Raw genomic sequence first — 25,682 nt, 5'->3', positions numbered from 1 at the left:
CCCTATATTTCCCTTCAAAATAAACAGGTATTTGATCTATATGAATAGGCTCCTTCAGGCCTTTATAACTTGAAGCATGCTGATTCCCTAGACCTGGCAAACTCATGTTCATGTTTGATGTTATTTAAAACTTCCCCTACTTTATAAATGTTTCCCTATATAATGTTTCCCCTTCAAGCAGAATTAGGCTTTTTATTATCTTTTTTCCTATAACATTTTGTTATATAACTACTTAGAACACTTTATATTGCTGGTCAAGAATTATTGTTATATCTCTTTTCCCCCCACCAGTTTTGACCTTGGGAGCAGACACTGCATCTTCCTTACTTCTGAATCATTAAATGCTTGATACAAAACATCAATACTTGTTGAATGAATAAACTATACATCGTATTGCTGATGAAGAAAAAAGGCTTTTCATCTCCCCGTGTAAAAGCGTACATGATCTGAGCCTCTGCTGTCTCTCTGACCTCATTATCATGTTCTCCCAAACTCACTTTCCTTTAGCTCAGTCTCATTGCTGTTCCTCAAAAATGCCAAATACACCCTTATGTCAAGGTCTTTGCACTTGCTCGTCTCTGCCTGTAATATTCTTTCCTTATCTCATTATCTCAATTCCTTTAGGTTTTGGCTCCAATGTCACCTTATCATGGTGGTCTTCCCCATTTACCCTATAAAAAATAACTGCTTCCCTCCTACACTAGCATTCTATGCTTATCTCTTGTTATTTTTCCCTATAGCATGTATTATCAATTGACAAATATATATTACTCATGTTTTTAATGGTCTTCTCCCACTACAATATAAATTTCATAAAGGCAGGGACTTTGTTAAGTTGCTATATCTCTGGCACCTGGGACAGTACCTGGCATATACTAGGATTAAACAAATATTTGCTGAATGAATATAATACATTAAAAACAATGTTAATCTGAGAAATGACAGCAGTGGCAACTTGGCTTCCAGATGATTTAGCCCTTTTTAACTCCTACCCAAAAATACTCAGACAGAGTGAATACTAGTATATTAAAAAGATTACTGTTATAAGAGAATGCATGCAGACCTTTCAATAAATAATTGTTTTGAATACTCTACTAGATACTTGGGATACGTATGATCCTAGGAGCTCGAAATTAGAAGAAACGGGTTGTTTTTTGCACAGGGGCCATGCTAATCTTCTTTGTATTGTTCCAATTTTAGTATAAACTTTTTTGTTTTTACTGTTTATTTTTGAGAAAGAGAGAGGGAGAGAGAGAGAGAGAGACAGAGTGCAAGTGGGGGAGGTGCAGACAGAGACAGAGACCAAGAATCCAAAGCAGGCTCCAGGCTCTGAGCTGGCAGCACAGAGCCTGACTGTGAGATCATGCACTGAGCCGAAGTTGGATGCTTAACTGACTGAGCCACCCAGGCGCCCCCCTAACTTTAGTATATATGCTGGTGAACTGAGCACAGAAGACATGGGTTTCAATCCCAGTTCTATCACAGCTACCAACCAATGACTCTAGCTAACTCATTTTTAATTTTGTCTGTTTCCTCTACTACAAACTAAAAATACCTACATTGTCTAGATCCAAGAATTGTGATCATGAAATAATACTTAAATACACATTATAAATTATAAAGCCTTGCACAAATATAAAAGAATCACGTATTTCTAAAATGTATTTGAGAAACATTTAGGAAATGAAGTATAAAAAGTTCTAAATTAGAAAAATTGCAAAGATTCCCACTGAAGCAAATTAATTACAATTAAGCATAATCATAAATATAAAAATATAAAATATAAATTTGGAAATATTGTTTCCTTAGTCTGACAATTCTCATTGACATTAAAAGATACAATAATTGACTACAAATGTAAAATCTTGTTCATAATCTATAATTTATAGGTTATTAAAATTAATAGATGGATTGTAGCCATACTTACCCTATAGGTAAAAACTGATACAGAATAAGATCAAGCTTTTTCTGTTCTTGCCAGAAATGTCTGAAGACCAAAGGTATCCATGGAATGACAGCTGTGGGACGAATTATGAAGGCAAGTGCCACCAGGGATGAGTACTTGACACTATAAGCAAGGAAAATGTGTTATAGGAAACAAGTTTAGAAGTGATCTACAATTTATGCTGTAATATAATATTTAAAAAAATAATAGCATTTTCCTTTTGGTATAAATAGCTGTGTGATCTTGGGTAAGTTACTTATACTTCTGACTCTTAATTTTTCTTATCCATTAAAAGAGGTAATATCTAAGGTTTTTTCCAGCTCTGATATCCCAATTCTAGTCTTTTAAATTAAGAAGCTATTCATTGTCTTAATGTTGGTCTTGTTTGCTGAAAGGTATACTAATTTTTAGCTATACAACTCTGTATGGAAAAAAAGTCTCTCTTAAGGAGATAAAAGAAAGTCACACAAAACCATTCTCTAAGAAAAAGAAAATAAATGCATTTAAGGAAACATTAGGATTATTTAGGCAATGATGAGCTTCTGAGTACATATGATTTTCTTTTGAAAGTAAGCTGCTAATTTTATCCAAATGAAAAATATGTATGTATAATTGATTAAAAAAAACAAACCCTACTATACAAACTCCAAGAGCATGGATAGAAATGTGGATTTTTATTATTAGGACTTCTCTCAATAACTGGCTAAAGGAGACTAATAATTTAATCATGAGGACTATAGACAGTAGATTATTACATGGAAATAGACTTAGCCCTGCTTAAAATTTAAAGCAGGGAAAACAAAACAACTTTATGGTACCATTATATATCTATTAACTAATAAGTAGCTATAGAGAAATTTCTGATGTTGGTGAGGATATAAGAGCAGGGATTTCAAATTCAAGTGCCTACAGAGACCACATAAATAATAAAAATGAGTGATGCAGACCATGGGGAGGCTCTGATACATGAAGGAATCCTTGCCCAAAATGTTGCTGGGCATCTCATTTTTTCAAAAGAAACCAGAAATCCAGATTTTATGTAAGATCTCCCAATTTTAAAATGTTTCCAAGTAGTTTCTTCAAAAAACAAAACAAAAGCCACTGTGCAGGTGAAATAAAATATATTCATAGGTTGGTTTGTTTTGCATACATCCTAATGCAACCTCTGCTGTAGTGAAACTACTAACAGCATCCCCGGATAGATGTACACTTGTAGTCCTAACCTCACTCCAAACTTTCACACTTGTATTTCTTACTTTTTTTCTGAGTATTTCTACACAGATCTCTACTGGCATTCAAAATCAAAGTGTCTGAAATAAGCTCCAAACCTTCTCTGAAAACTGTTCAGTGTCTAATATTTAATAGTATCACTCAGTTTCTCAGTCTTAAAATTTTAGAGTCCCTTAAATAGCAGCATCTCATCCCACACATCCACTTTGTTTCCTTCCCATTCCCATCATTTTACATCAAGTTCTGTCACTTGTAAGGAATATTTTCATAGTTCTTGTTTACTTTCTTTCCTTCCTTCCTTCCTTCTTCCCTCTCCCTCCCTCCTTCCTTTCCTCCTCTCCTCCCCCCTCCTCCCCTTCGTCAAGCTTTCCTTCCTTGCCTGCCTGCCTGCCTGCCTTCCTTCCTTCCTTCCTTCCTTCCTTTGTATTGCCCTCAAATATTCCTTTACTTAATTAACATCGTCATCAGCAACACTTACTGAGCACTTACTTTGTAAAAGACCCTGTGCTATATGTTTTATATAGATTCTCACTGAATTCTAACGAGAGACGTTTTATTATCATTTTACCGAAATCAATGCTTAGGTATTCTCACACCATCATTAAATCTTTCATTTATAATAATTGCATTTTATTTTATTAAAAAAATTTTTTTAAGTTAATTTATTTTGAGAGGGAGAGAGAGAGAGAATCCCAAGCAGGCTCCGCACTGTCAATGAGGAGCCTGATGTGGGGCTCGAACTCCCCAACTGTGAGATCATGACCTGAGCCGAAGTTGGACAATTAACCGACTGAGCCACCCAGGCCCCCCTGTAATAACTGCATTTTTAAAGAAGTTTGTAAAATGTCATATATTCTAAGGCCAGGAATAGTACCTGTCATGCTTATCCAGGGAAGAATGCTTATGCAGTAGTCGTCTGTGCTACGTGACCTTCCCTGCTTGACTGAATCAGGGGAGGGCATCTGAACCCAGGCAATCTAAGACAGGCTAGTGTGAAACTCTGTCCAAATAGGGATAATGCATTTAACAGACCTAATCAGATTTTCTCAAACTGAATGTGTATAGAGAATGTTGGACAGTTGGTAGTGAGGACAGAAATGGAGACTAGCTATAAGCTTAAAATTAGACAACCAAAACAGATTCACAGATGAGGCTATAAAGACACAACAGAACAGACTTTTCCTCAAAACTGCCTTGGATTCTATAAAATTCATTCATTTCATTTATGTGGCTGAAATATTCTATAATTTTCTTCTGCGCCTGGCTACAAGGTGCCTCTTTTCCTTATTTTTATTTTTAACCTTACAGTAAAGCTCTCATCATATAGGTATGCTTAACTGAATGCCTATTCTTGCAATCAGGAGTCTAATGCAGAAACGATTTTATTTGATTTGATTCTCCCAACAACCTTTTCATATAGGAAGAATGGATACTACTTTTTTAATTAGATCAAATTCTGGCTTTCCCCCTTTCACTATATCCTAAATACTGGTACTGCAAGAGAATTCTTTCTAAATCATAGTTTCTTACAACCTACAGAATAAAGTCTAAATTCTGCAGAAGGGCAGAGTCCCATTTCTGACTCATCCCTTATTCTTCTCTTCTCACTACAGAAGTGAGAACACTAGAGTGTGTGGCAGAATGGACAACCTGTCCACGATAAGAAAACCCTTTTACAGCCTGTGTTTTTGCTCGTGTTGTTCCCTTTGCTTGGCATTTGCTTCCCCTGTTATATAAGCCCAAATCAGGCCCATATATGTTTTTTAATTTACTTTTTAAAATTGAAGTATAGTTGATACACAGTATTACTAGTTCCAAGTGTACAATATAGTGATCTGACATGTACATTATAAAATGCTTACCACAATAAATATAGTTATCATCTGTTACTATACAAAGTTATTACATTACTGACTATATTCCCAATGCTATACTTTATATCTTCATGACTTATTTACTTTATAAATGGAACTTTGTACCTCATAATCCCGTTCACATGTTTTTCCCATCCAATCACCCCTCCTCCCATCTGGCAACCATCAATTTGTTCCCTGTATTTGTGAGTCTGTTTGTTAAGTTTGTTCATTTGTTTTGTTTTTTAGATTCCACTTTAAGTGAAATAATATGGTAATTATCTTTGTCTGACTTACCTCACTAATATCCTCTAGGTCCATCCATGTTGTTGTAAATGGCAAGATTTCATTCTTTTTTATGGCTAATATTCCACTGTGTGTGTGTGTGTGTGTGTGTGTGTACACGCATGTGCACGCACACACACACGTGCCAAACCTTCTTTATCCATTAATCTATCGATGGATACTTAGGTCGCCTCTGTATGTTGCCTATTGTAAATAATGCTGCAGTAAACATAGAAGTGTGTATTAATGTTTTCATTTTCTTTGGATAAATACCCAGATGTGGAATTGCTGGACTATATGTATGGTATTTCTATTTTTAATTTTTGGAGGAACTTCCATACTGTTTTCCATAGTGGCTGCAACAATTTACATTCCTGCCAACAGTGCATGAGGGATCCCTTTTCTCCAATCCAAGCCAGCACTTATTTTTTTGTCTATTTGATATAGCCATTCTGAGAGGTGTGAGGTGATATCTCATTGTAGTTTTGATTTGCATTTCTCTGATGGTTAGTTATGTTTAGCATATTTTCATGTTTGTTGGCCATCTATAGGTCTTCTTTGGAAAAGTGTCTATTTAGGTCTTCTGCCCATTTTTTTCATGTGATTTTTAATTGTAGTATTCTTTATGTATTTTGGATATTAACCCCTTACCAGATATATCATTTGAAAATATCTTCTCCCATTCAGTAGGTTGCCTCTACATTTTGTTGGTTTCCTTTGATGTGCAAAAAAGCTTTTTATTTCCAGGTAGTCCCAATAGCTTATTTTTGCTTTTGTTGCTCTTGCCTGGGGAGACAGATCTAAAAATATATTGCTAAAACTGACATCCAAGAGTTTACGACCTGTTTTCTTTTGGGAGTTTTATGGTTAAAGGTCTTACATTTAGGTCTTTAATCTGTTTTATTTTTTTTGTACATGGTTTGAAAAAAATGGTTGAGTTTCAGTCTTTTCCATGTAACCATCCGGTTTTCCCAACACTACTTTTTGAAGAGACTGTCTTTTACCCATTGTATATTCCTGCCTAGCTTTGTCATAGATTAATTGACCACAGAAGTGAGGGTTTATTTCTGGGCTCTCTATTCTCTTTCTTTTTTCTTTTCTTTTCTTTTCTTTTCTTTTCTTTTCTTTCTTTCTTCTTTCTTTCTTTCTTTCTTTCTTTCTTTCTTTCTTTCTTTTTTCTTTCAGAGAGAGCATGAGCACACAAAATGGGGGAGGGGCAAAGGGAGAGGGAGAGAGAGAATCTCAAGCAGGCTCCATGCCCAGTGCAGAGCCTGATGCAGGGCTCAATTTCATGACAGTGAGATCATGACCTGAGATGAAATCAAGTCAGATGCTTAATCTAGTGAGCCACCTAGGCACTGGGCTCTCTCTTCTGATCCATTGATCTATGTTTTTATTTTGGTGCCAGTACCATACTTTTTTGATTACCATAACTTTGTAGTATAGTTTGAAATCTGGGAGTGTGATACTTACTGCTTTGTTCTTTCTCAAGATTGCTTTGGCTACTCAGGGCTTTTTGGCGGTTCCATACAAATTTTAGGGTTAATTTCTGAGAAAAATGCTATTGGCACATTGATGTGATAGCTTTGGGTAATATGGACATTTTAACAATATTAATTTTCCAATTCATGAACAAGGTATATCTTTCCATTTACTTGTGTCATCTTCAGTTTCTTTCATGACTGTCTTATAGTTTTAAGAGTACAGGGCTTTCACTTCCTTGGTTAAATTTATTCCTAGGTACTTTTAAAATGCATTTATAAATGGAATGGTTTTCTTAATTTCTCTTTCTGCTAGTTTGTATAGAAACACAACAGATTTCTATATATTAATTTTGTATCCTATAACTTTACTGAATTCATTTATTAGTCCTAATTGTGTGTGTGTGTGTGTGGAGACTTTATGGTTTTTGATATGTAGTATATTAACTGCAGTAGTGAGTTTTACCTCTTCCATACCAATTTCTTTTTCTTGTCTGATTGCTGTGGCTAGGACCTCCAGTACTATGTGGAATAACAGTGGTGAGAGTGGACAGCCTTGTCTTGTTCCTGATCTTAGATGAAAAGCTGAAAGCTTTTAGCTGTGGGTTTGTCATATAAGGCTTTTATTAGGTTAAGGTATGTTCCCTCTGTATCCACTTTGTTGTGAGTTTTTATCCTAAATGGATGTTGAATTTTGTCAAATGCTTTTCTTAAATTTTTTTTAAAGTTTATTTATCTTGAGAGAGAGACAGTGTGAACGGAGGAGAGGCAGAGAGAGAGAGGGGGGGAGAGAGGGGGAGTCCCAAGCAGGCTTGGTGCTGCCAGCATAGAGTCTGATGCAGGACTCAAACCCATGAAACCGTGGGATCATTACCTGAGCTGAAACTAAGAGACAGATGCTTAACTGACTAAGCCACTAGATGCCCCTTGTCAAATGCTTTTAAACCTTCATTTTGTTAATGTGGTATATATATCATGTTGATTTGCTTATATTGATCCTTGCAACTCTGGTATAAATTCCACTTGACTGTGGTAAATGATAACTTTTAATGTATTGTTGAATTCAGTTTGCTAATATTTTGTTGAGGATTTTTGCATCTATATTCATTAGGAATATTGGCTCATAATATTCTTCTTCTCTTTTTTTAGTGTCTTTGTCTAATTTTGTTATCAGGGTAATGCTGGCCTCACAATGAATGAACTTAGAAGTGTTCCTTTGTCTTCAATTTTTGGGAACAGTTTGAGGATAAGTACTAACTTTTCTGTAAAAGTTTTATAGAATTTGTTTGTAAAGCCATCTGATCCTGGACTTTTAGTGGTTAGGAGTTTTTTGATTGCTGATTCAATTTCATTTATAGAAATCAGTCTGTTCAGATTTTCTATTTCTTTCTAATTCAGTCTTGAAAGAATACATGTTTCCAAATTTATCCATTTCTTCTAGGTTGTCAAATTTGTTGGCATATAATTTTTTGTAGTACTTTTATAATCCTTTATATTTCTATGGTGTTGACTGTAACTTTTGTTTCATTTCTGATTTAAGTCCTTTTTTTTCTTGATGAGTCTGGCTAAAGGTTTATCAACATTATTTATCTTATCTTTTTATTTTTTATTTATTTTTTTATAATTGTTTTAAGTTTATTTGTTTTAGAGAGGGGGAGCATGCACACATGGCAGGGGCAGAGAGAAAGGAGAGAGAGAATTCCAAGCAGGTTCCACACTGTCAGTGTGGAGTCTGATGTGGGGCTCGAACTCACGAACTATGAGATATGACCTGAGCTGAAATCAAGAGTCAGATGCTTAACCAACTGAGCCACCCAGGCACCCCCTTTTAAAGAATCAGTTGTTAGTTTCACAGATATTTTTTTTTTATTTATTTCCATTGTGATTTTTTATTGTTTTCTTCTACTAACCTTGGGTTTTCTTTGTTTTTTCTACTTCATTTAGGTACAAGGTTAGATTGTTTGAGATTTTTCTTATTTCTTGAAGTAGGCCTGTTTTGCTATAAACTTCCTTCCTAGAACTGCTTCTGTTGCATTCTAAGGATTTTGCAATGTTGTGTTTCCATTTTTATTTGTCTCAGTATTTTTTGATTCCCTCTTTGATTTCTTTGTTGACCTATTGCTTGTTTAGTAGCATGTTTTTGACCTTCACGTTTTTTTTTCCCCATTTTTTAAAAAACTGTAATTGATTTCTAGTGTTATACTCTTGTGATCAGGAAAGATGCTTGGTAAGATTTCAGTCTTCCTAACTTTATTGAGACTTATTTTTAGCCTAATATGTGATCTATTGTGGAGGATATTCCATGTGCACTTAAAAAAAACACAAACGTATTCTGGTGTTTGAAGATGAACTATTCTATGTCTGTTAAGCCCATCTGATTTAATGTGTCAGTAGAGCTACTGTTTTCTGTCTGGACGATCTATTCATTGTTGTAAGTGGGGCATTAAAATGTCCTCCTACTACTGTATTTCTTTTAGGTCTGTTAATATTTGCTTTATATATTTAGGTCCTGCTATGTTGGATTCATATTTACAATTGTTATATCCTCTTGTTGGAGTGATCCCTTTGTCCTTATGTAATGTGCTTCTTTGTCTCCTATTATAGTCTTCGTGTTAAAGTCTATTTTTGTCTAAACATTACCACCACTTTTTTCTTTCACTTTCATTTGCATGGAATATCTGCATTCATCACTTTCAGTACATATTTTTGGTCTGAATTGAGTCTCTTCTATGCAGCACATAGACTGGTCTTTTTTTTTTTTTTTAATCCATCCAGTCACTTTATATCTTTTGGTTGGAGCATTTAGTTCCTTTACATTTAATATAATTATTGATAGATACGTACTTATTGTCATTTTGTTAACTGTTTATTGTTTGTTTTTGTAGCTCTGTTTCTTTACTCTTGTGATTTGATGACTTTCATAGTGCTTTGCTTGGATTCCTATTTTTTTGTGTATCTGTTATTGATTTTTATTAGTGCCATGAGGTTCATGTATAACACTATGTATACAACAGTTTAAATTGACAGTTGCTTATATTTGAACACATTCTAAAAGCACAGTACATTATTCTCTGCATGATTATGTATTTGAGATCATATTTTACATATTTTTATTTTTGTATCCCTTAACTAATTATTATAGATGTGGTTGATTTTACTAATTTTGTCTTTTTACTTTTACAAGTAAAAAGACAATAAAAAATAATTATTGTCTTTAAATTTTTATACTAGCTTTAAGTGATTGATCTACTACTTTTACTGTATTTTGCTTTTGCAGTGAAATTTTTCTTTCATAATTTTTTTACTGCTAGTTATGGACTTTTCTGCTTAAAGGATTTCCTTCCACATTTCTTGTAACACTGGTATAGTGGTAATGAACTTTAAACTTCTGTCTGGAAAACTTTTAATCTCTCTTTAATTCTTAGTGGGTAGCACATTCTTGATTATAGGTTTTTTCATTTCAGCTCTTTGAATATATCATGCCAGTCTCTCTGGCTTGCAAAGTTTTGGTAAAAAATCAGCTAGTAGTTGTATGGGTGTTTTGTTGTATGTAAGTAGTTGCTCTTCTCTTGCTGTTTTTTAATATTCTCTAACTTCATTTTTTGGCATCTTCCTTATTATGTGTCTTGTTTTGGACCTCTTTAGGTTCATCTTCTTTGTGGCTCCCTGTGCTTCCTAGACCTGGATATCAGTTTCCTTCCCCAGGTCAGGGAAGTTTTCAGCTATTTTCTCTTCAAATAAATTTTCTACCCCTCTCTCTCTTCTTTTGGGACCCATATAATGCAAATGTTTGTCTGCTTGATGTTGTCCTAGTGTCCTTTAACCTTTCCTCATTTAAAAAAATTCCTTTTCCTTTAGTTCTTCTGTTTGGATGATTTCCACTACCCTGTCTTCTAGATTACTCTTCTGCATCCTCTAATTTGCTGTTGATTCCTTCTAGTATATATTTCATTTCAGTTATTGTATTGTAAAGAACTGATTGGTATATATATATATATATATATATATATATATATATATATATATAATTTTTTTTTTTCTATCTCCTTAAGTTTTCACTGAGTTCATCCACTCTTCTACGTTCAGTAAGCATCTTTATGACTATTACTTTGAATTCTTTATCAGGTAGATTGCTTGTCTCCATTTAGTTTAGGTTTTGTTTTTTTTTTTTAACTGAGGTTTTGTTTTATTCTCATTTACAATATATTCCTCTATCTTGTTTTATCTCTCCGTGTTTGTTTCTTGGTTTTAGGTAGATTAGCTATGTGTCCTGTGTTAAAGGTAGTATCCCGTGGGCCTAGAAGTACAATTCTCCCTGGTCACCAGAACCAGGCATTCTAGGGGTATCCTCTGTATGTGCTGTATGACCTCTTGTGATTAGGCCACAAATGCTGTGGGCATGCTGGTGGGCAGCCCAGCCCCTGGCACAGCTGGCTGAGAGGCCTGGCTGTGGCTGCTGTGGACATGCTGATGGATGGCATTAGGTCTCAGTGTGGCTGGCTCCGAAACCCAGCCACAACTAGTGTGGTATGCTGGTGGGCAGGGCTGTCTACCCCCATCCCAGGGCTGGAGTCACTGTGAAGGGGTACCAGTCCCAACAGAGGCTGCCCCCTGGGTGGGAGATGCTTTGGAGCGGCACCTGCCAGGGTGGGTGGGTTGGGTGGGGCAGGTCTGCAGGAGAATGATGAGCTATGCTAGCGAGGTAAATGGAAAGTACTAAATTATTGCTTGCCAGTGTTGGGCTAGCTGGGCTGAAGGTGGACAAGAAAAATGGTGTCTACTGGCACTTCTGTTCCTGAAGAAAGTGCCCAGCCTCTCCAGTACACACCCTAAAATTTGTCAGTAAATCTTATGTCTGGCTCAGGTGATTTTCAAACTGCTGCCCTCTTTGCTGGTTCTTGGATCAAGTGATACTGTCTGTAGGTCCTTAAACAGCAGAGTCTAGATTTCCTATGGGCCTCGGGTCTTCTGGAGTTAAACTCTACTAATTTCAAAAGCAGACATCATAGGGACCTATATTCCTGATGCAGATCCCCAAGAAGGGGGTGTTCCTGATGTGGAGTTGATCCCCTTTCTCCACAGAGAAGACCTCTACACCTGTGATATCCCTCCTGCTGTGGGTCACTATTGGATACTTCTCAAACTACTGTTTTTCCACTGGGTCTAAATGGTAAGCAAGCCTACATGTGAGCCTTCCAAGTGGGGAATCTCAGTTTCCGATAGCACTTGGGGACCCCGGGCATCAACCTTGTCGATTTTCCAAGCCAGATGTACTGGGCGCTTGTTTCTCTGGTACAGATCCCAGGGCCTGGAGTGCCTGATGTGGAGCACCAATCCCTTGCTCTTCTGTAACAAATACCTAGCTGGTGAGAACCCTCCCTATTGGGTGCTGCCATACTGTGTGTGTGTGGGGGGGGGGGGTCGTGAGACTGTGTCTCTGCCTTTTTTACCTATCTTTACCCTTTGTTGTGGACAGCAGTTCATCTCATTTTTAGATCTTTTTTGGGAGGCAATAATCCATATGTTCCTGTAGAGTTGGTATGTTTGAGGGAGGAGGTGAGTTCAGGATCTTCTTATGCTGCCATATTGGACCTAATCTCCTGGATCCATAAATTTTTTTGTCTGCCCTTCCATATCTCTTTTCCTTTACTCTAAACTTATTCTGTGTGGAGGGATGCTGACCTGTCTGGACTACATCAATGAGCCCACTTGCTTTCTGGCTTCTGGTTGGCTTTGGTTAACTGGAGGGCAGAAGAGTTGAGTCAGAGTATTTTAACCCCCCCCCCCCCCCCCCAGCTTTCTCCTTGCTATGGCTAAAGGCTGGCTGTGCCCGTCTCCTATTGGGGTCCTCTCTGAAAGTTACAGTTCTGTATGGATTCCTGTAACAATTTCCTCTCCTTGGGGACCAAGGAGTAACAGAAATCTCCTCCTGTGACTAGCCCGGGGGTACTCTGATTATCTCCTTATTGACTTTTCTAAACACTGACTAAACATTTGTACATAGTCCTTTTATTAAACTGCCCTTCATTACCTAGTTTGCATATATCTGTTTCCTACTATAATAAATATATCAACTGAAAATGTGTGGTTTTAATAAACTTGAACATTAGGGAGTCCACCAGACATTACATATGTTGATATTTAAGATTTTTCAAGTTTTGTACATGATTATTAACAGTAATATATCTCACCTGTTCATAGACTTTGAACCTTCCAAAGGATAGTAGAAAAGAGCAATTATAGTGAGAACAGTTTCCATGGTGTTTGTAAGAGTTCTGGTACAGCAATACCACGTGAACCAAGAGCATAACTGGCAAAAAAACTAAGAACAATTATAAGCAAACATATATTGAATGGGAAGTGGAAAAGCTCGGTATTACCTTCTATGGAAAACAGCAAGTCAACATATTGCAAAAATCACATCAAAAGGTAAATGATATTGAAAACAGACATGCCCAAACATTGTTTCTAAGAAGTTACATTACACACAGGTCTGTGACGATTCCACATATATATATGTTAAAGTTAAGTTTATATTTTCAGGTAAATTCTTATGGCATTGCATTTGATTGAAGTCTCACTTCCCACTAAGAGAAGGCATAAAACAGATTGATGATAGAGTTTATAGAAGACTGAAGTTCATAAGTAGATTCTTCCAGTCAGTATTCCTGAAAATTGCCTTTTATTACTGACAAGTATTTTGACGGTTTTTTATTGATTTTGGTTGGGAATGTTGCCTTATATTTTGATGAAAAATTAAGACAGCACAGGAGAGAATAAAAACATGACTATCAGGATGTATCGTTAAATTTTAATTTGGAAATTGACTAAAATAATAAACCAGTTTTTGGGAGAACATGCAAACAGAACCGTCAAGTCTACAAAGCAAATGTCTTCCAAGAAGCTTGTTAGCTGGTGCAAGGATGTTAAACATGCAGTACTAGCTTCCTGTCTCTTGAAATGTAGCCTTTAAAAAATGTTCCAATTGTTTGTGGATTTAAAGACTTTTCCTAAACCAGAAGAATCTAGCACTGCTACTCTGGAGTAAGGATTTCAAAGGCATTATGCTTTTGCCATTTTAGGTTGAGCCTTCAGCAATGTACAGTATATAGAGACTGATTTTATCCTTGAATCAAATTAGGAAGGAGTCAATCACTACTCCAATCTGTCTTTTTAAGGCAAACAAACACCCTACTAGCAGATGTCTTATTAATGATTACTAAATTATTGATATTTATTAATAAATATTTAATAAATTATATTCCAGAAATGTGTTGATTAATTGGTCACTTGGAACACATTTTCTAGTAGACAGGATTAAAAAGGTAGTAAGATTTCTAAGCTGGCTCATATAAGTTTATTTAATTTAGGAAAGAGCCAAGTGAGGTTAACCACAATATTAAAGAATCCAATCACTCTTCAGAATATGGTTTCAATGGGAACCACTGAATGGCTGAATTCAAGATTGAGTGTGAGATCAGGAATCTCCCTACTGTAAAATAAAAGGTCTGACCAAAGACAGTTTTCTACACTACATTCTCTCCCTTACAGAGTCTATTTCAAACATTCTGGCTAGAGGTGAAGGAATGCTTCAGTGAAAACGTACTTCTTAGGCTCAGTCTCATGTAGCTAGAGGTAGTGAACAAAGCCTGTAAACAGTGGATGTGATCTGTGAGGTAGGCAATTCCTACTGAGTTTTCTTTTTTTAAGAGTTTTTTTTTTTTTAATGTTTATTTATTTTTGAGAGAGAGAGAGCATGCAGGGGAGGGAGAGAGAAGAAAGAGGGAGACACAGAATCTGAAGCAGGCTCCAGGCTCTGAGCTGTCAGCACAGAGCCCAAGACTGGGCTCAAACCCACAAACTGCGAGATCATGACCTGAGCCGAAGTTGGACGTTCAACCAACCAAGCCACCCAGGTGCCCCTAGCAATTCCTACTGAATTTTATGGAAGGTGAGGCAAGGACTCTGACAGGTTTGATTAGTGAAGGTCCTTAAACAGGCTGTTCCTAGGGTTCAGCCTCTCACAGATTTTGAGGGCATCAGTGGCTTCTGTCACCCAAGGTGCAATCAGAAGGAAATATATGGCATGCACCACTTGCATTTTGTTATTCTTCATTATGGAAGTACCTCGAAAAAGTTGTACAAATTATCTTTTGAAGCTGTTTTGAGAATTGATATTTTTCCATGTGTTTCATGCCTGTAGGAATGAAGTAAGTGACATATAGTTTCTAAAGTGTTTAGGACTTACCACCCATTTTGCCATTTGCTGATTTTCTAGTTGCTTCATTAATGAATAAAGCCTGATGTCTGCTACAGCAGACAGAAGTGCTTGGGCAAGTCTAGGAATCCAAATCTTCAACAGTTAAAAAAAAAAAAAAGATATTAAAAACATCTTAATGGTTCATGTTGAATTATCATAAGAAATCAACAAACTGATCCAACTATCAATTAAAGGCCATTCTTAGTACAAAAATAGACAATATAGTATTCTTCTGCAAAAATAGTTTTGTTTTTTTTTTTTACAAAAATTACATTAATTTTTCAGGGAAATGCGCAAGGTAGTTTTATCATTCTCATTCTTGCTCTGTAATTTATATATTCCAACACTACTACTTTTAATTTATTAGATAGCCAGCAAAACATTTCATTGTGTTAAGGTTCTATTTTACAAGGACATTTAGTGGTTTTTGTTAAATTTTTATGAACTATATACAGTAATGTGTGCTAGGTATCATACTAAGTACTTTATATATATCAGCTCATTCAGTCCTGCTAACAATCCCTGTGAGATAGGTACTACTTTATAAGTGAGGAAACTGAGGTACAGAGAGGTTAAATAATTTTCTCAAGGCTGCACAGCTAGTTAGTGTGGAAACCAGAATTCAAACCCAAGTCTGCCTGATTCTAAAGCCTGTGCTCTTAACTACTAAGTTACATTACTTCCCCATCCTGCAATAAAGATGATAAAATTACTTTTTTTTTTCATAAAAGGACAAGTATTCCACAGTTATAGAAACAATAGTAATCAGATGACATTAAAAAGTAATTTAAGGGGAGCCTGGGTGGCTCAGTGGGTTAAGCATCTAACTCTTGATTTCAGATCAGGTTATGATCTCCCTGTTCGTGAGATTGAGCCCTGGATCAGGCTCCGTGCTGACAGCCAGAGGCTGCTTGGGATTCTCTCTCTGGCCCTCCATTGCTCACACTCTCTCTCTCTCTCTCATAATAAATGAACACTTAAAAAAAAAAAGTAAATTTAAGAGTAAAACTAAAGAATAAATGTACTATAACTTACAGTTAGTAATTCTAATGCTACACATTGACATCTTTGAGAGTTTTAAAACAATGTCAGTTATTATTAACAAAATAACACACTGATAGAACACAATTTAAACTTAGTTTGTTCAAGGGTGCCTGGGTGGCTCAGTCGGTTAAGTGTCCAACTTCAGCTTAGGTCATGATCTCACGGTTCATGGGTTCAAGCCCTGTGTCAGGCTCTGTGCTGAACTCTTGCTCAGAGCCTGGAATCTGCTTCAGATTCTGTGTCTCCTTCTCTCTCTGCCCCTCCCCCAACACATGCTCTGCCTCTGAAAAATAAATAAATGTAAAAACAGGTTTTAAAAAAAATTTTTTTTAAATGTTTTATTTATTTTTGAGACAGAGAGAGACAGAGCATGAACAGGGGAGGGGCAGAGAGAGAGAGGGAGACACAGAATCTGAAACAGGCTCCAGGCTCTGAGCTGTCAGCACAGAACCTGATGTGGGGCTTGAACTCACAGACCATGAGATCATGACCTGAGCCGAAGGTGGACACTCAACCGACTGAGCCACCCAGGCGCCCCTAAAAACAGGTTTTTTAAACTTAGTTTGTTCAAAAGATGTGTTTCTAAAAATATATGTAAATTTGTATTTCTGTTAGATCAGTCTTTATTAACTTTATAGTTAGAGTGGCTTTACTATCAGGTATCAGTGGCTTCTAATACTTTATGTTCCTTTTCTTTGTCAATAATCTGTAAATTAAAAAATCTGTAAATTAATGTTTAAGTCTTAAAGGTATGCTGTACTTCATAATTTCACTTAAACTGTGTCCTGTAAAATACAGCAAAAGACATCTATGTACATACCTTGTTTACTCTGCATAAAGATCTATATGCTTATGTCTTATCTTTCAGGCCTGAAAGTAGTTCATGTGAAAAGCCAATTTGGGGGCGCCTGGGTGGCGCAGTCGGTTAAGCGTCCGACTTCAGCCAGGTCACGATCGCGTGGTCCGTGAGTTCGAGCCCCGCGTCAGGCTCTGGGCTGATGGCTCAGAGCCTGGAGCCTGTTTCCGATTCTGTGTCTCCCTCTCTCTCTGCCCCTCCCCTGTTCATGCTCTGTCTCTCTCTGTCCCAAAAATAAATAAACGTTGAAAAAAAAAAAAAAAATTAAAAAAAAAAAAAAAAAGCCAATTTGGCTACAAATAATATAAGCCAACAATATGAGGAAGTCACTAAAACTGAAAGAATCCTTGTGCATTGACAGAAGTATAGTATTTATGGAGTTAATGGTTACACTGTATTCTGAAGTAGTTACACTAGCTTTCTTTCTATTTTTTTTCAAAAAAATTTTTAATGTTTATTTTTGAGAGAGAGAGAGACACAGAGTGAGTGGGTGAGGGGCAGAGAAAGAGGGAGACACAGAATCTGAAGCAGGCTCCAGGCTGTGAGCTGTCAGCACAGAGCCTGACGCGGGGCTCAAACTCACGAACTGTGAGATCGTGACCTGAGTCGAAGTCAGATGCTCAACTGACTGAGCCACCCAGGTACCCCTACTCTAGCTTTTAATAATGTATTCAGTTTGGAGACCTACATTTTAAGACAGATATTAACAAATTACAGGATGTCTAAAGCACATTATCTGATTATGATACTTAAAACTGGAGACGTTTATCCTGGATAAATAAAACTTTTTGAATGGCTGTCATGTAGGAATCTTGAATTTAAAAGAAGGTTGATTTTTAGTACAACACAAAAATAAATGGAGATGTAAACTCTCAGTTATTAGAAGTCTCTCCAGACTTTTTTTTTTTAGACATTTTATTTTTCTTCTTTTTTTAAGTTTACTTATTTTGAGAGACAGAGCAGAGGAGGGGCAGAGAGAGAGAGGAAGAGAGAGAATCCCAGGCAGACTCTACGCTGTCAGCACAGAGAACCCCCTCTCCAGACTTTTAAGATACCATAATTTTCTAGGTTATAGTAAGGACCTAAGAAGAATTAAATAATAGTTGCATATGGCCCTTGAAAATAAATTTTTTTTTTTCAACGTTTATTTATTTTTGGGACAGAGAGAGACAGAGCATGAACAGGGGAGGGGCAGAGAGAGAGGGAGACACAGACTGGGAAACAGGCTCCAGGCTCTGAGCCATCAGCCCAGAGCCTGATGCAGGGCTCGAACTCACGGACCGCGAGATCGTGACCTGGCTGAAGTCGGACGCTTAACCGACTGCGCCACCCAGGCGCCCCGGCCCTTGAAAATAAAAAGTAGTGGGCTGGGGCGTATGAAGGAACATGCAAGGGGTAAACCTTGAGTATGATGCTGTGTTGGCAGCTTACCATTCTCCTGTTCTTTAAATTCCTGATTCCTCCATTAAACTCCAGAGGCCAAATGCCCTTGTGCATCTTCTGACTATTGAAAGCCCCCAGTGTGGTAACCTGTTCAGGTCTCCCTTCTATATCCCTTTCCTCTCACATGTGCTAAGCCAGTGCTGTCCAGCAGAACTATATATAACATGAGCCACATAATTTAAAAGTGTATAGTTGCCAAATTAAAAAGTAAAAAAAAAAAAAAATCCCAAACAGGTAAAATTAATTTTAGTTATTTTAACCCAATATATCTAAAATATTATCATTTCGTCAAAATAAAAAATTGCAGAAATATTTTACATTTTTATTTTATACTTATTTTTTGATATCCAGTATGTATTTTACACTAACAGCACTTCTCAATTTGGATTAGCCACATTTCAAATGTTTAATAGACACATGTGGCTAGTGGCTACCATATTAGCGCAATTCTAAGCCATTCCTAATTCTGTATACACACTTTATGCAGTTTGGAGAGAAGCTATCTGGTAAGAGCATTAGGCTGTGAATAAGTAGACCTAGGATTTAGTTTTAGCTCTGCTTTAAAAAAATTTTTTTTTAATGTTTATTTTTGAGAGAGAGAGAGAAAGAGCATGAGTAGGAGAGGGGCAGAGAGAGCAAGACACAGAATCTGAAGCAGGCTCCAGGCTCTGATCTGTCAGCACAGAGCCTGACACAGGGCTCGAACCCACAAACCACAAGATCGTGACTTGTGCCAAAGTTGGATGCTCAACTGACTGAGCAACCCTGGCTCCCCTAGCTCTGCTTTTGACATTCTGTGACCTTGGTCTATTTACCTTACTTCTCTGACCACTTCTAGTTTCAAAATTATGTAATCTATGTTTAAAATAATCAATTATGACAGTATGAGTGACCAAGTGATAGCATCTTAATGTTTCTCCACCTGGTCAAGTTCCAGATAGGACAGAGGTTTTGGGGAACACAGCAGGGTGGGGATGGGGACTATAGGAGGCTTACTTTAAATCACAAAATGGCCAGGTGGGTCAGCTACACGTTGAGGAAAGTGGATTGGTTCTGAAGGAATAGGAAGTTTTCTATCTTGAAGAATCCTTCATTCATAATATAACCTACTTCTTGGCATATAAGATATCCTTAATATATATATGCCTGTGTTTCCAGACTTTATAGTTATCCTACACAATCTAGAAGCCCTGACAGGAGAAGAGAATTCACAGCTCCTAACTTCTGCATGTATCAATGGGAGAAACTCTGCAACTGCTGTAAATTCTCCTTCGCCATGATCCTTCCATGTGTCTTTCTTTCCAGGCTCCAAAAACCCCTCAGGATTTGGATTACCTTTGGAATTCTGGGCCACTTCCCTAACAGAAAATGGGGAAGTCCCAAACTTCTGAGTCTAACCTGATGACAGCTTAAAGGAAAATGAGTTTAGAGAATCTTTGGCACCATTAGTTCTTCTTTTGTACCCTCTCTTGGCAAATGACCCCAGAAATTCATGATCTGGTAATTACAATCTAACTTACTACTGCTGCCTAATTACTACATACATAGCACAGTGATTGTGTATATCATTACATTCTTGTGAAATTAATTTTCCCTAGGTTTTAATTTCCACACTAAATCCTGGGTAGGTTTATATGTATTTAGTCTTCATAAGCTCCTATAACATGGTCTTCTGCTGGCAAATTAAAAAAACAAAAACTAGCTACAACACGGCTGTCATGTGATTCTTTCATGAAGGAAGAATACTTCTAAAGTCCAAATAATGAATATACAATGTAGTCATTCTCAAAGTCTGCATATCTTAACACGATTCCTTGAAGGAGGACACTTCCATGCTCAGTTTTGTGTTTTAGCATGTAATGAAGAGTTACACATCACAGTACGTCTTTGGAACTGTGGGCTTCCTAGATATGGTCAGAGTTTAGCAGTATCTTTCTAAAAACAATATTCTGATACCACTATCATTTGGTTAAAATACATTAGCCTTTTAAAAAGGGTAGAATAAATCTACTTTTAATTACTATCAGTTAGTTAATATAGATTGTTAGCCTTTTTAAAAGGATGGAGTAAGTCTACTTTTTTTTTTTTTTTCAACATTTATTTATTTTTGGGACAGAGAGAGACAGAGCATGAACGGGTGAGGGGCAGAGAGAGAGGGAGACACAGAATTGGAAACAGGCTCCAGGCTCTGAGCCATCAGCCCAGAGCCTGACGCGGGGCTCGAACTCACGGACCGCGAGATCGTGACCTGGCTGAAGTCGGACGCTTAACTGACTGCGCCACCCAGGCGCCCCGTAAGTCTACTTTTAATAACTACTTTCATTACTTTTATTTAAACTTACCAGCAGCTGAACACTATCTTTCCCCAAAAGGTGTAGAATCTTGTAAATGCTTGCAAAGATTAAGGGATAAGTGTAACCCCTCAATCGTTCTGTCCATTCCCAGGTCAAATAACCATAATTAGTAATATTAAGGACTGATGTTAAATAGCACTGAAACAAAACCTATTTTCATTTCTATGCATAAAACTCTTTTTTTGACAAAGAAGCTTAAAAACACTATTTTATACTGGTTTTTCAAACTAAAAATAGAATCGACCAATTAAACTCATAACTTCTTCAAGATGGGAATGTGCTTTTTTACTTCATCTACATCCTCCACAGTACTGAGCACTATGGCAATACATGCTAGTTAAAGGCTGAGTCAAGTATATTAACATCAAAGAAAGATATAGAAGAAATATTAGTGTAAAATAATGGTATATTTTGATAAGTTAAAATTACTTAGAAAATATATGGAAAATCGACTAAAAATACATAATAGAAGCTAACACAATTTCTAAGATGAATATACATTCATAATATAGGAAGGAAACTACAAAGGATATTTGAAAACCATGTGATGTGCAACTTCAAGAGACTGCCAATATTCATCTGGAACAAAACTTGTCTGGACTAAAAAACAGTTACATATTCGTAATGCTATAGTAAACAAGACCAGATAAATGTTTTCACCAAGAAGATCTGAAAAACAAAACAAAACAGGTAATTGTGGCATAAAAGTCAGGCAAGTTCCACTTGCAGAACTAATGCTCTGGTTGGCCCCTTGCTTAGATTCTGTTAAGTCACCGTAGAGAACTCTGGCCTCTCTACACTCTGGCCTCTCCCGTCAAAACAGAACTGGGCTGAAAGTTATACAAGGGCCAGAGTCTCACCATTGGGTAATTGCCACTCCTTTCATCTTTCTTGGAACTAACTGTATAAAGAGAATAGTAAGATAAATACTGAAAAAGAGACTGGGTTAACTAAATGAAGCCTGAGGCTAATGAGGTAATATCCTATATGGGTAGCTAATGAAAGAAACCAGCTAACAAAGTACTAAGGAGCAACTCTTCTATATATGTCAAACAGTGGCATATCAAATGGTCCTTTGTATGTTTTTAAATAGCCTTTATTGATGTTTATGCAAGGTGCTGAGTTCATTCCTTCACACGCCTTACCTCGTTTAATCCTCCCTCCAAACTATGCTAAAGGGTAGATATTGGTCCCATTTTACCTAGGAAATTGAGACTAAGACGTTAAACTGTCTTGTCCAAAGTCAAAAAGGTTGTAAATGACTAAACAGGACTCAACACAGGTCTATCTGCTGCATCCAAAGCCCTGCTCTTTACCACAAGTGGACAGTCTGCAGGCTGAATACAGAGTTTTTTTGGGGTTTTTTTGTTGTTTTTTAATGTGAATCTAGTTGCCAACATTTTAAAATCCTATTTTATATTAAAATCTATATTGTAGCATTTCAAAACTAAGAACTGACGCAGAGCTCAACTGGCTGGTTCTGAAATATAAGGTGCTTTAACTTATTTAGACGTGCCTGTCTGGCCTCCTGAGCATTTGTGTTTGCACTCTAATCCATTTTGAGTCTTTTGCTATCATTCTAGGTTCCTGCCACTCTCCTTCTTTCTTCTCCAGGAATCACATTTAAACATTTTCCAGACAATTGGTACATTCAACACAACATACATGCCCCATCTCAACTTTCATCTTTTAGAAACACTTAAAGAAACCTCCCGACTGAAATATATCTGCTGAAAGCATACCTTGTGAAAAAACCCTTTTACTCTGTGGACTGGGGAGAATAAACAGTACACAGAACTGGCCCTTGGACAGGTGATCTTGAATCCCTAAAAGTTCAACTATTTGTCCAGCTGCCTCTCCCTTTCCCCGCGTCACAACCCTCCTTCTTCATTTAGCAAAATGATTCTCCCCTTTCTTGGTCTCAGGTTTCCAGAAGAGAAACGCGGCATTCTTTTCAGCCACTTATACCGTGCTTGGTATATATAATGCGCTCAAATATTTACTGAATGAATGAGAAGTCCATCTTTATATGAAAACCCCGCTCCGACATATCAAAAACCCACTTGCTGGGGTGATTTTTCTCCTGTCAACATCATCACGACATACCAAAGAGAAGACAGGGGGCGGTGGGAAAAATAAATGGGTTAGGAGTCAGACCTGGTCCCACCCCATCCAGGAATCAACCCCTCCGCGGCTACGAAACCTCAGGTAACTCCCGGACTGGGTACCCCCTTTCTAAAATGGGGGTGGCAACGTCATTAAATTCACTCCACACGGCCGGCGGCGGCAGAATTAACTGATGCAGAAAAGCACACTGCAAGAGGCAGGGATCGAGAATCCGGTCTCGATCGCACGATTTCTTGGCAACCCTACCCAGCAGATGGAGCCCTAGCTCAGGGTCCGCGGCTTCCCGCCACTGCCTCGGAGCTCCGCGCCCGCACCTCATCACTCACCTCCGCTGCGCTCGGAGCTATTCGGGGGGCTGAGGTACAAAGTTGACTTTCTCTTTCGCAGCTTCATCTTCTCGTGGGAGCGGTTCTGCAGACCGCGGAAAAAGAGTCGGCCGTTGCCTCCTTCTTGCTCCATCCTGCACCTATTTCGATATCTACTGAGGATCCCCTGACACCTCAGTCCCTCGGAAGAAGGACCCTGAAGTAACGCGCGTTGCTCTTCCGCTCATTAAGTTTGGCCACTGCAGCAGCCGTAGCTCGCAGGCGCGGAGATACCTGGGAAAAGGCAGCCTCCTCGCGCCGGCCTGCGAATGCTTCGGAATATTGCACGTTTGTCTGGCGCGGGTAAGCTTTGTCGTGAGCTCGCCTGCGTTTTTCCTTTGGCTTCTCCTTCTCGTGAGATTGCTGCCCGGACTTGGCTTCTAGGTCTCTGAGCCCAGGTTACTCTTCCGGAAGCTGCTGGAAGGATCCGGAGCTCCCTTGCGCTGGGGCAGGCAGGAGGCGGGGTCAGCGAAGCCACGGCCACGCGTTCGGGACGTTTTGGTGGTAAAGATAATAGTAAACTTGTTTGCGTGACATTTCACTATTTGGGTGGTCGCTCAGTAACTGTCGAACCAAGTGGGTAGGGTAGGATGATTTAAGCTGATGTACAGATGTGGGAAATGAGGTTAGGAAAGGTTAAATGACTTGGGTAGGGTCACTTAGCAAGCTAGCGGCAAAAGAGGGAATCTCCCTATTTGGTATGGTTTATCTTACAAACAGCTGACTTGCTTTTTTTTTTTTTTTTTTTTCTGTTACATTCAGCAGGCGATTAACCATAGCATGCTTCGTAAGCTGTCGTTTATTTAGATTTCTTCTCCATTTTACCGATATTAAGGACAACCTGGTTTCTAGTACCGGTTCTGCCACTAATTTTTGTAACCTCGGGGGCTGGTCTAGGTGACGGTGAAAGATTGCTATGAGAAAACATGAAAATCTTTTACTTTGCTTTCTTCTTTCACAAACATGTTTTCTCCAGACACTAAAGTGTTCTCAAGTATAACTTTCTGAGAAATAGTGGAGTTTTAACTCCTCAGCTTTTAAAAGTAAACCCAGCCAGATCTCCTTTATATTTTTATCAAAAGTGGATGGAAATTATTTGTTTGATGTCTACTTGTACCTTCTAAAGCATTAAAGGGAACTCACAAAATCTTTTAGCCTGTTTTTAAAAATTGTTTTTAATCACACATACTGCCAAAACCCATAAAATAGTTTAAAGGGGGGGGGGCAATAATGAAAAGTAACAATTCTCTTTCTTCTACTTCAGATTGGATTGACAGTCACTTTCAACTTCTGGGAGCTGTTTGTTACAGTAGTTAGCTTCATGTAGTATGTGAAGGTGTAAACAGTATGTCTCTCTCCGCCCCCTCACTTTTGCCATTTTAAAAATTATCCATTTAGGGGCGCCTGGGTGGCGCAGTCGGTTAAGCGTCCGACTTCAGCCAGGTCACGATCTCGCGGTCCGTGAGTTCGAGCCCCGCGTCAGGCTCTGCGCTGATGGCTCAGAGCCTGGAGCCTGGTTCCAATTCTGTGTCTCCCTCTCTCTCTGCCCCTCCCCCGTTCATGCTCTGTCTCTCTCTGTCCCAAAAATAAATAAACGTTGAAAAAAAAAAATAAAAATAAAAATAAAAATTATCCATTTAAAACTATGGAGAATATGCTGCAATAGGATTTAGCTTTGTCTCACACCATCCCCAACCCTCATTTGCCATACTCCCTATATATTTCTATTCGTGCTTTAGTTAAATCAAGTGATATGTACATATTATGATGAAAATACTATTCACTCTGGATAGAATCTTTTCAAGGATGCTGTGCTAAGTTATTGCTTTGCTTCCCATTTTTTTTGTACACAGATCTGAAGATCTTTCCTGGATGTGGACTATAATTTTTCAAAACCACTGTGTGGCAGAAGCACTGAATACATTTGTTGAAAAATGTTTGGGAGATTGACTCTTCCACAACTACTTTTTGCTAGCATCCTTGGAATTGCTGGAGGAATGTATATTTATCAACCAATATTTGAACAGTACTACCGAGATAAGATGGAATTTAAAAAAAAGTTGAAATTGACACAAGAATCAGAAGAGAAGAAAAGTTAATACTACATGGAGTTGAACTGCAATTGTTTAAAGGTCTACTGAAATTATACACTGACTATAAATAATATAGTAAGAACTTCTCAAATATATTTTAAACATAAATAAATCATAGGCCATGATTTTAAAACAAACATTGTCGATTTTAGTGTTTACTTTTATTTGCCATCTTATGTCTTTTAACCAAGACAGATTAGTATTGTCTTAAGTATATTTATTTATTTTGAGAGAGAGAAAGAGCATGCATGGTGTGTGTGAGTGGGGGAGGGAGAGAGAGAGAGAGAGAGAGAGAGAGAGAGAGAGAGAGAGAGAGAGAGAGAATCCCAAGCAGGCTCTGCGGTGT

General features: G+C 37.7%; 2 protein-coding genes and 1 pseudogene across 8 annotated transcripts in view; 1 reads left to right on the top strand and 2 right to left on the bottom strand.

Moving 5' to 3' along the window:
- The window catches only part of PIGB (phosphatidylinositol glycan anchor biosynthesis class B), a 41,044-nt gene extending 17,696 nt beyond the window's left edge, over nt 1-23,348 (bottom strand). For 5 of the 6 annotated variants that reach the window (XM_086710735.1, XM_086710737.1, XM_086710739.1 and 2 more), the window contains exons 1-6: nt 23,205-23,348; nt 21,287-21,420; nt 20,740-20,859; nt 15,043-15,147; nt 12,986-13,116; nt 1,928-2,068 (exon numbers count right to left, since the gene is read on the bottom strand). In XM_086710735.1, coding sequence (XP_086566861.1) covers nt 1,928-2,068; nt 12,986-13,116; nt 15,043-15,147; nt 20,740-20,859; nt 21,287-21,420; nt 23,205-23,337 — 764 coding nt within the window. In that variant the 5' untranslated portion in view covers nt 23,338-23,348. The remainder of the gene's footprint in view (nt 1-1,927; nt 2,069-12,985; nt 13,117-15,042; nt 15,148-20,739; nt 20,860-21,286; nt 21,421-23,204) is intronic. The other variant, XM_086710736.1, reaches the window with a different exon arrangement.
- LOC112856593 (U6 spliceosomal RNA) lies at nt 1,155-1,224 on the bottom strand (annotated as a pseudogene).
- An 88-nt stretch (nt 23,349-23,436) lies between the features above and the next one.
- Nucleotides 23,437-25,473, top strand: PIGBOS1 (PIGB opposite strand 1). Of its 2 annotated transcripts, none has more exons than XM_025920023.2 (2): nt 23,437-23,546; nt 25,097-25,473. In XM_025920023.2, the coding sequence occupies exon 2, from the start codon at nt 25,178-25,180 to the stop codon at nt 25,340-25,342; it is 165 nt and encodes a 54-aa protein (XP_025775808.1). In that variant the 5' UTR covers nt 23,437-23,546; nt 25,097-25,177; the 3' UTR covers nt 25,343-25,473. The 2 variants fall into 2 exon arrangements, with proteins under 2 accessions (XP_025775808.1, XP_086566867.1); XM_086710741.1 differs by lacking the exon at nt 23,437-23,546 and adding an exon at nt 23,554-23,747.
- The last annotated feature ends 209 nt before the right edge of the window (nt 25,474-25,682 follow it).

This window comes from Puma concolor, chromosome B3 (assembly GCF_028749965.1).
Source record: "Puma concolor isolate L17-30 chromosome B3, mPumCon1.1.hap2, whole genome shotgun sequence".
In the NCBI taxonomy this organism is placed as follows: domain Eukaryota; kingdom Metazoa; phylum Chordata; class Mammalia; order Carnivora; family Felidae; genus Puma; species Puma concolor.
The sequence above is the reverse complement of the archived record's forward strand: the minus strand, read 5'-3'. Positions and strand labels throughout refer to the sequence as shown.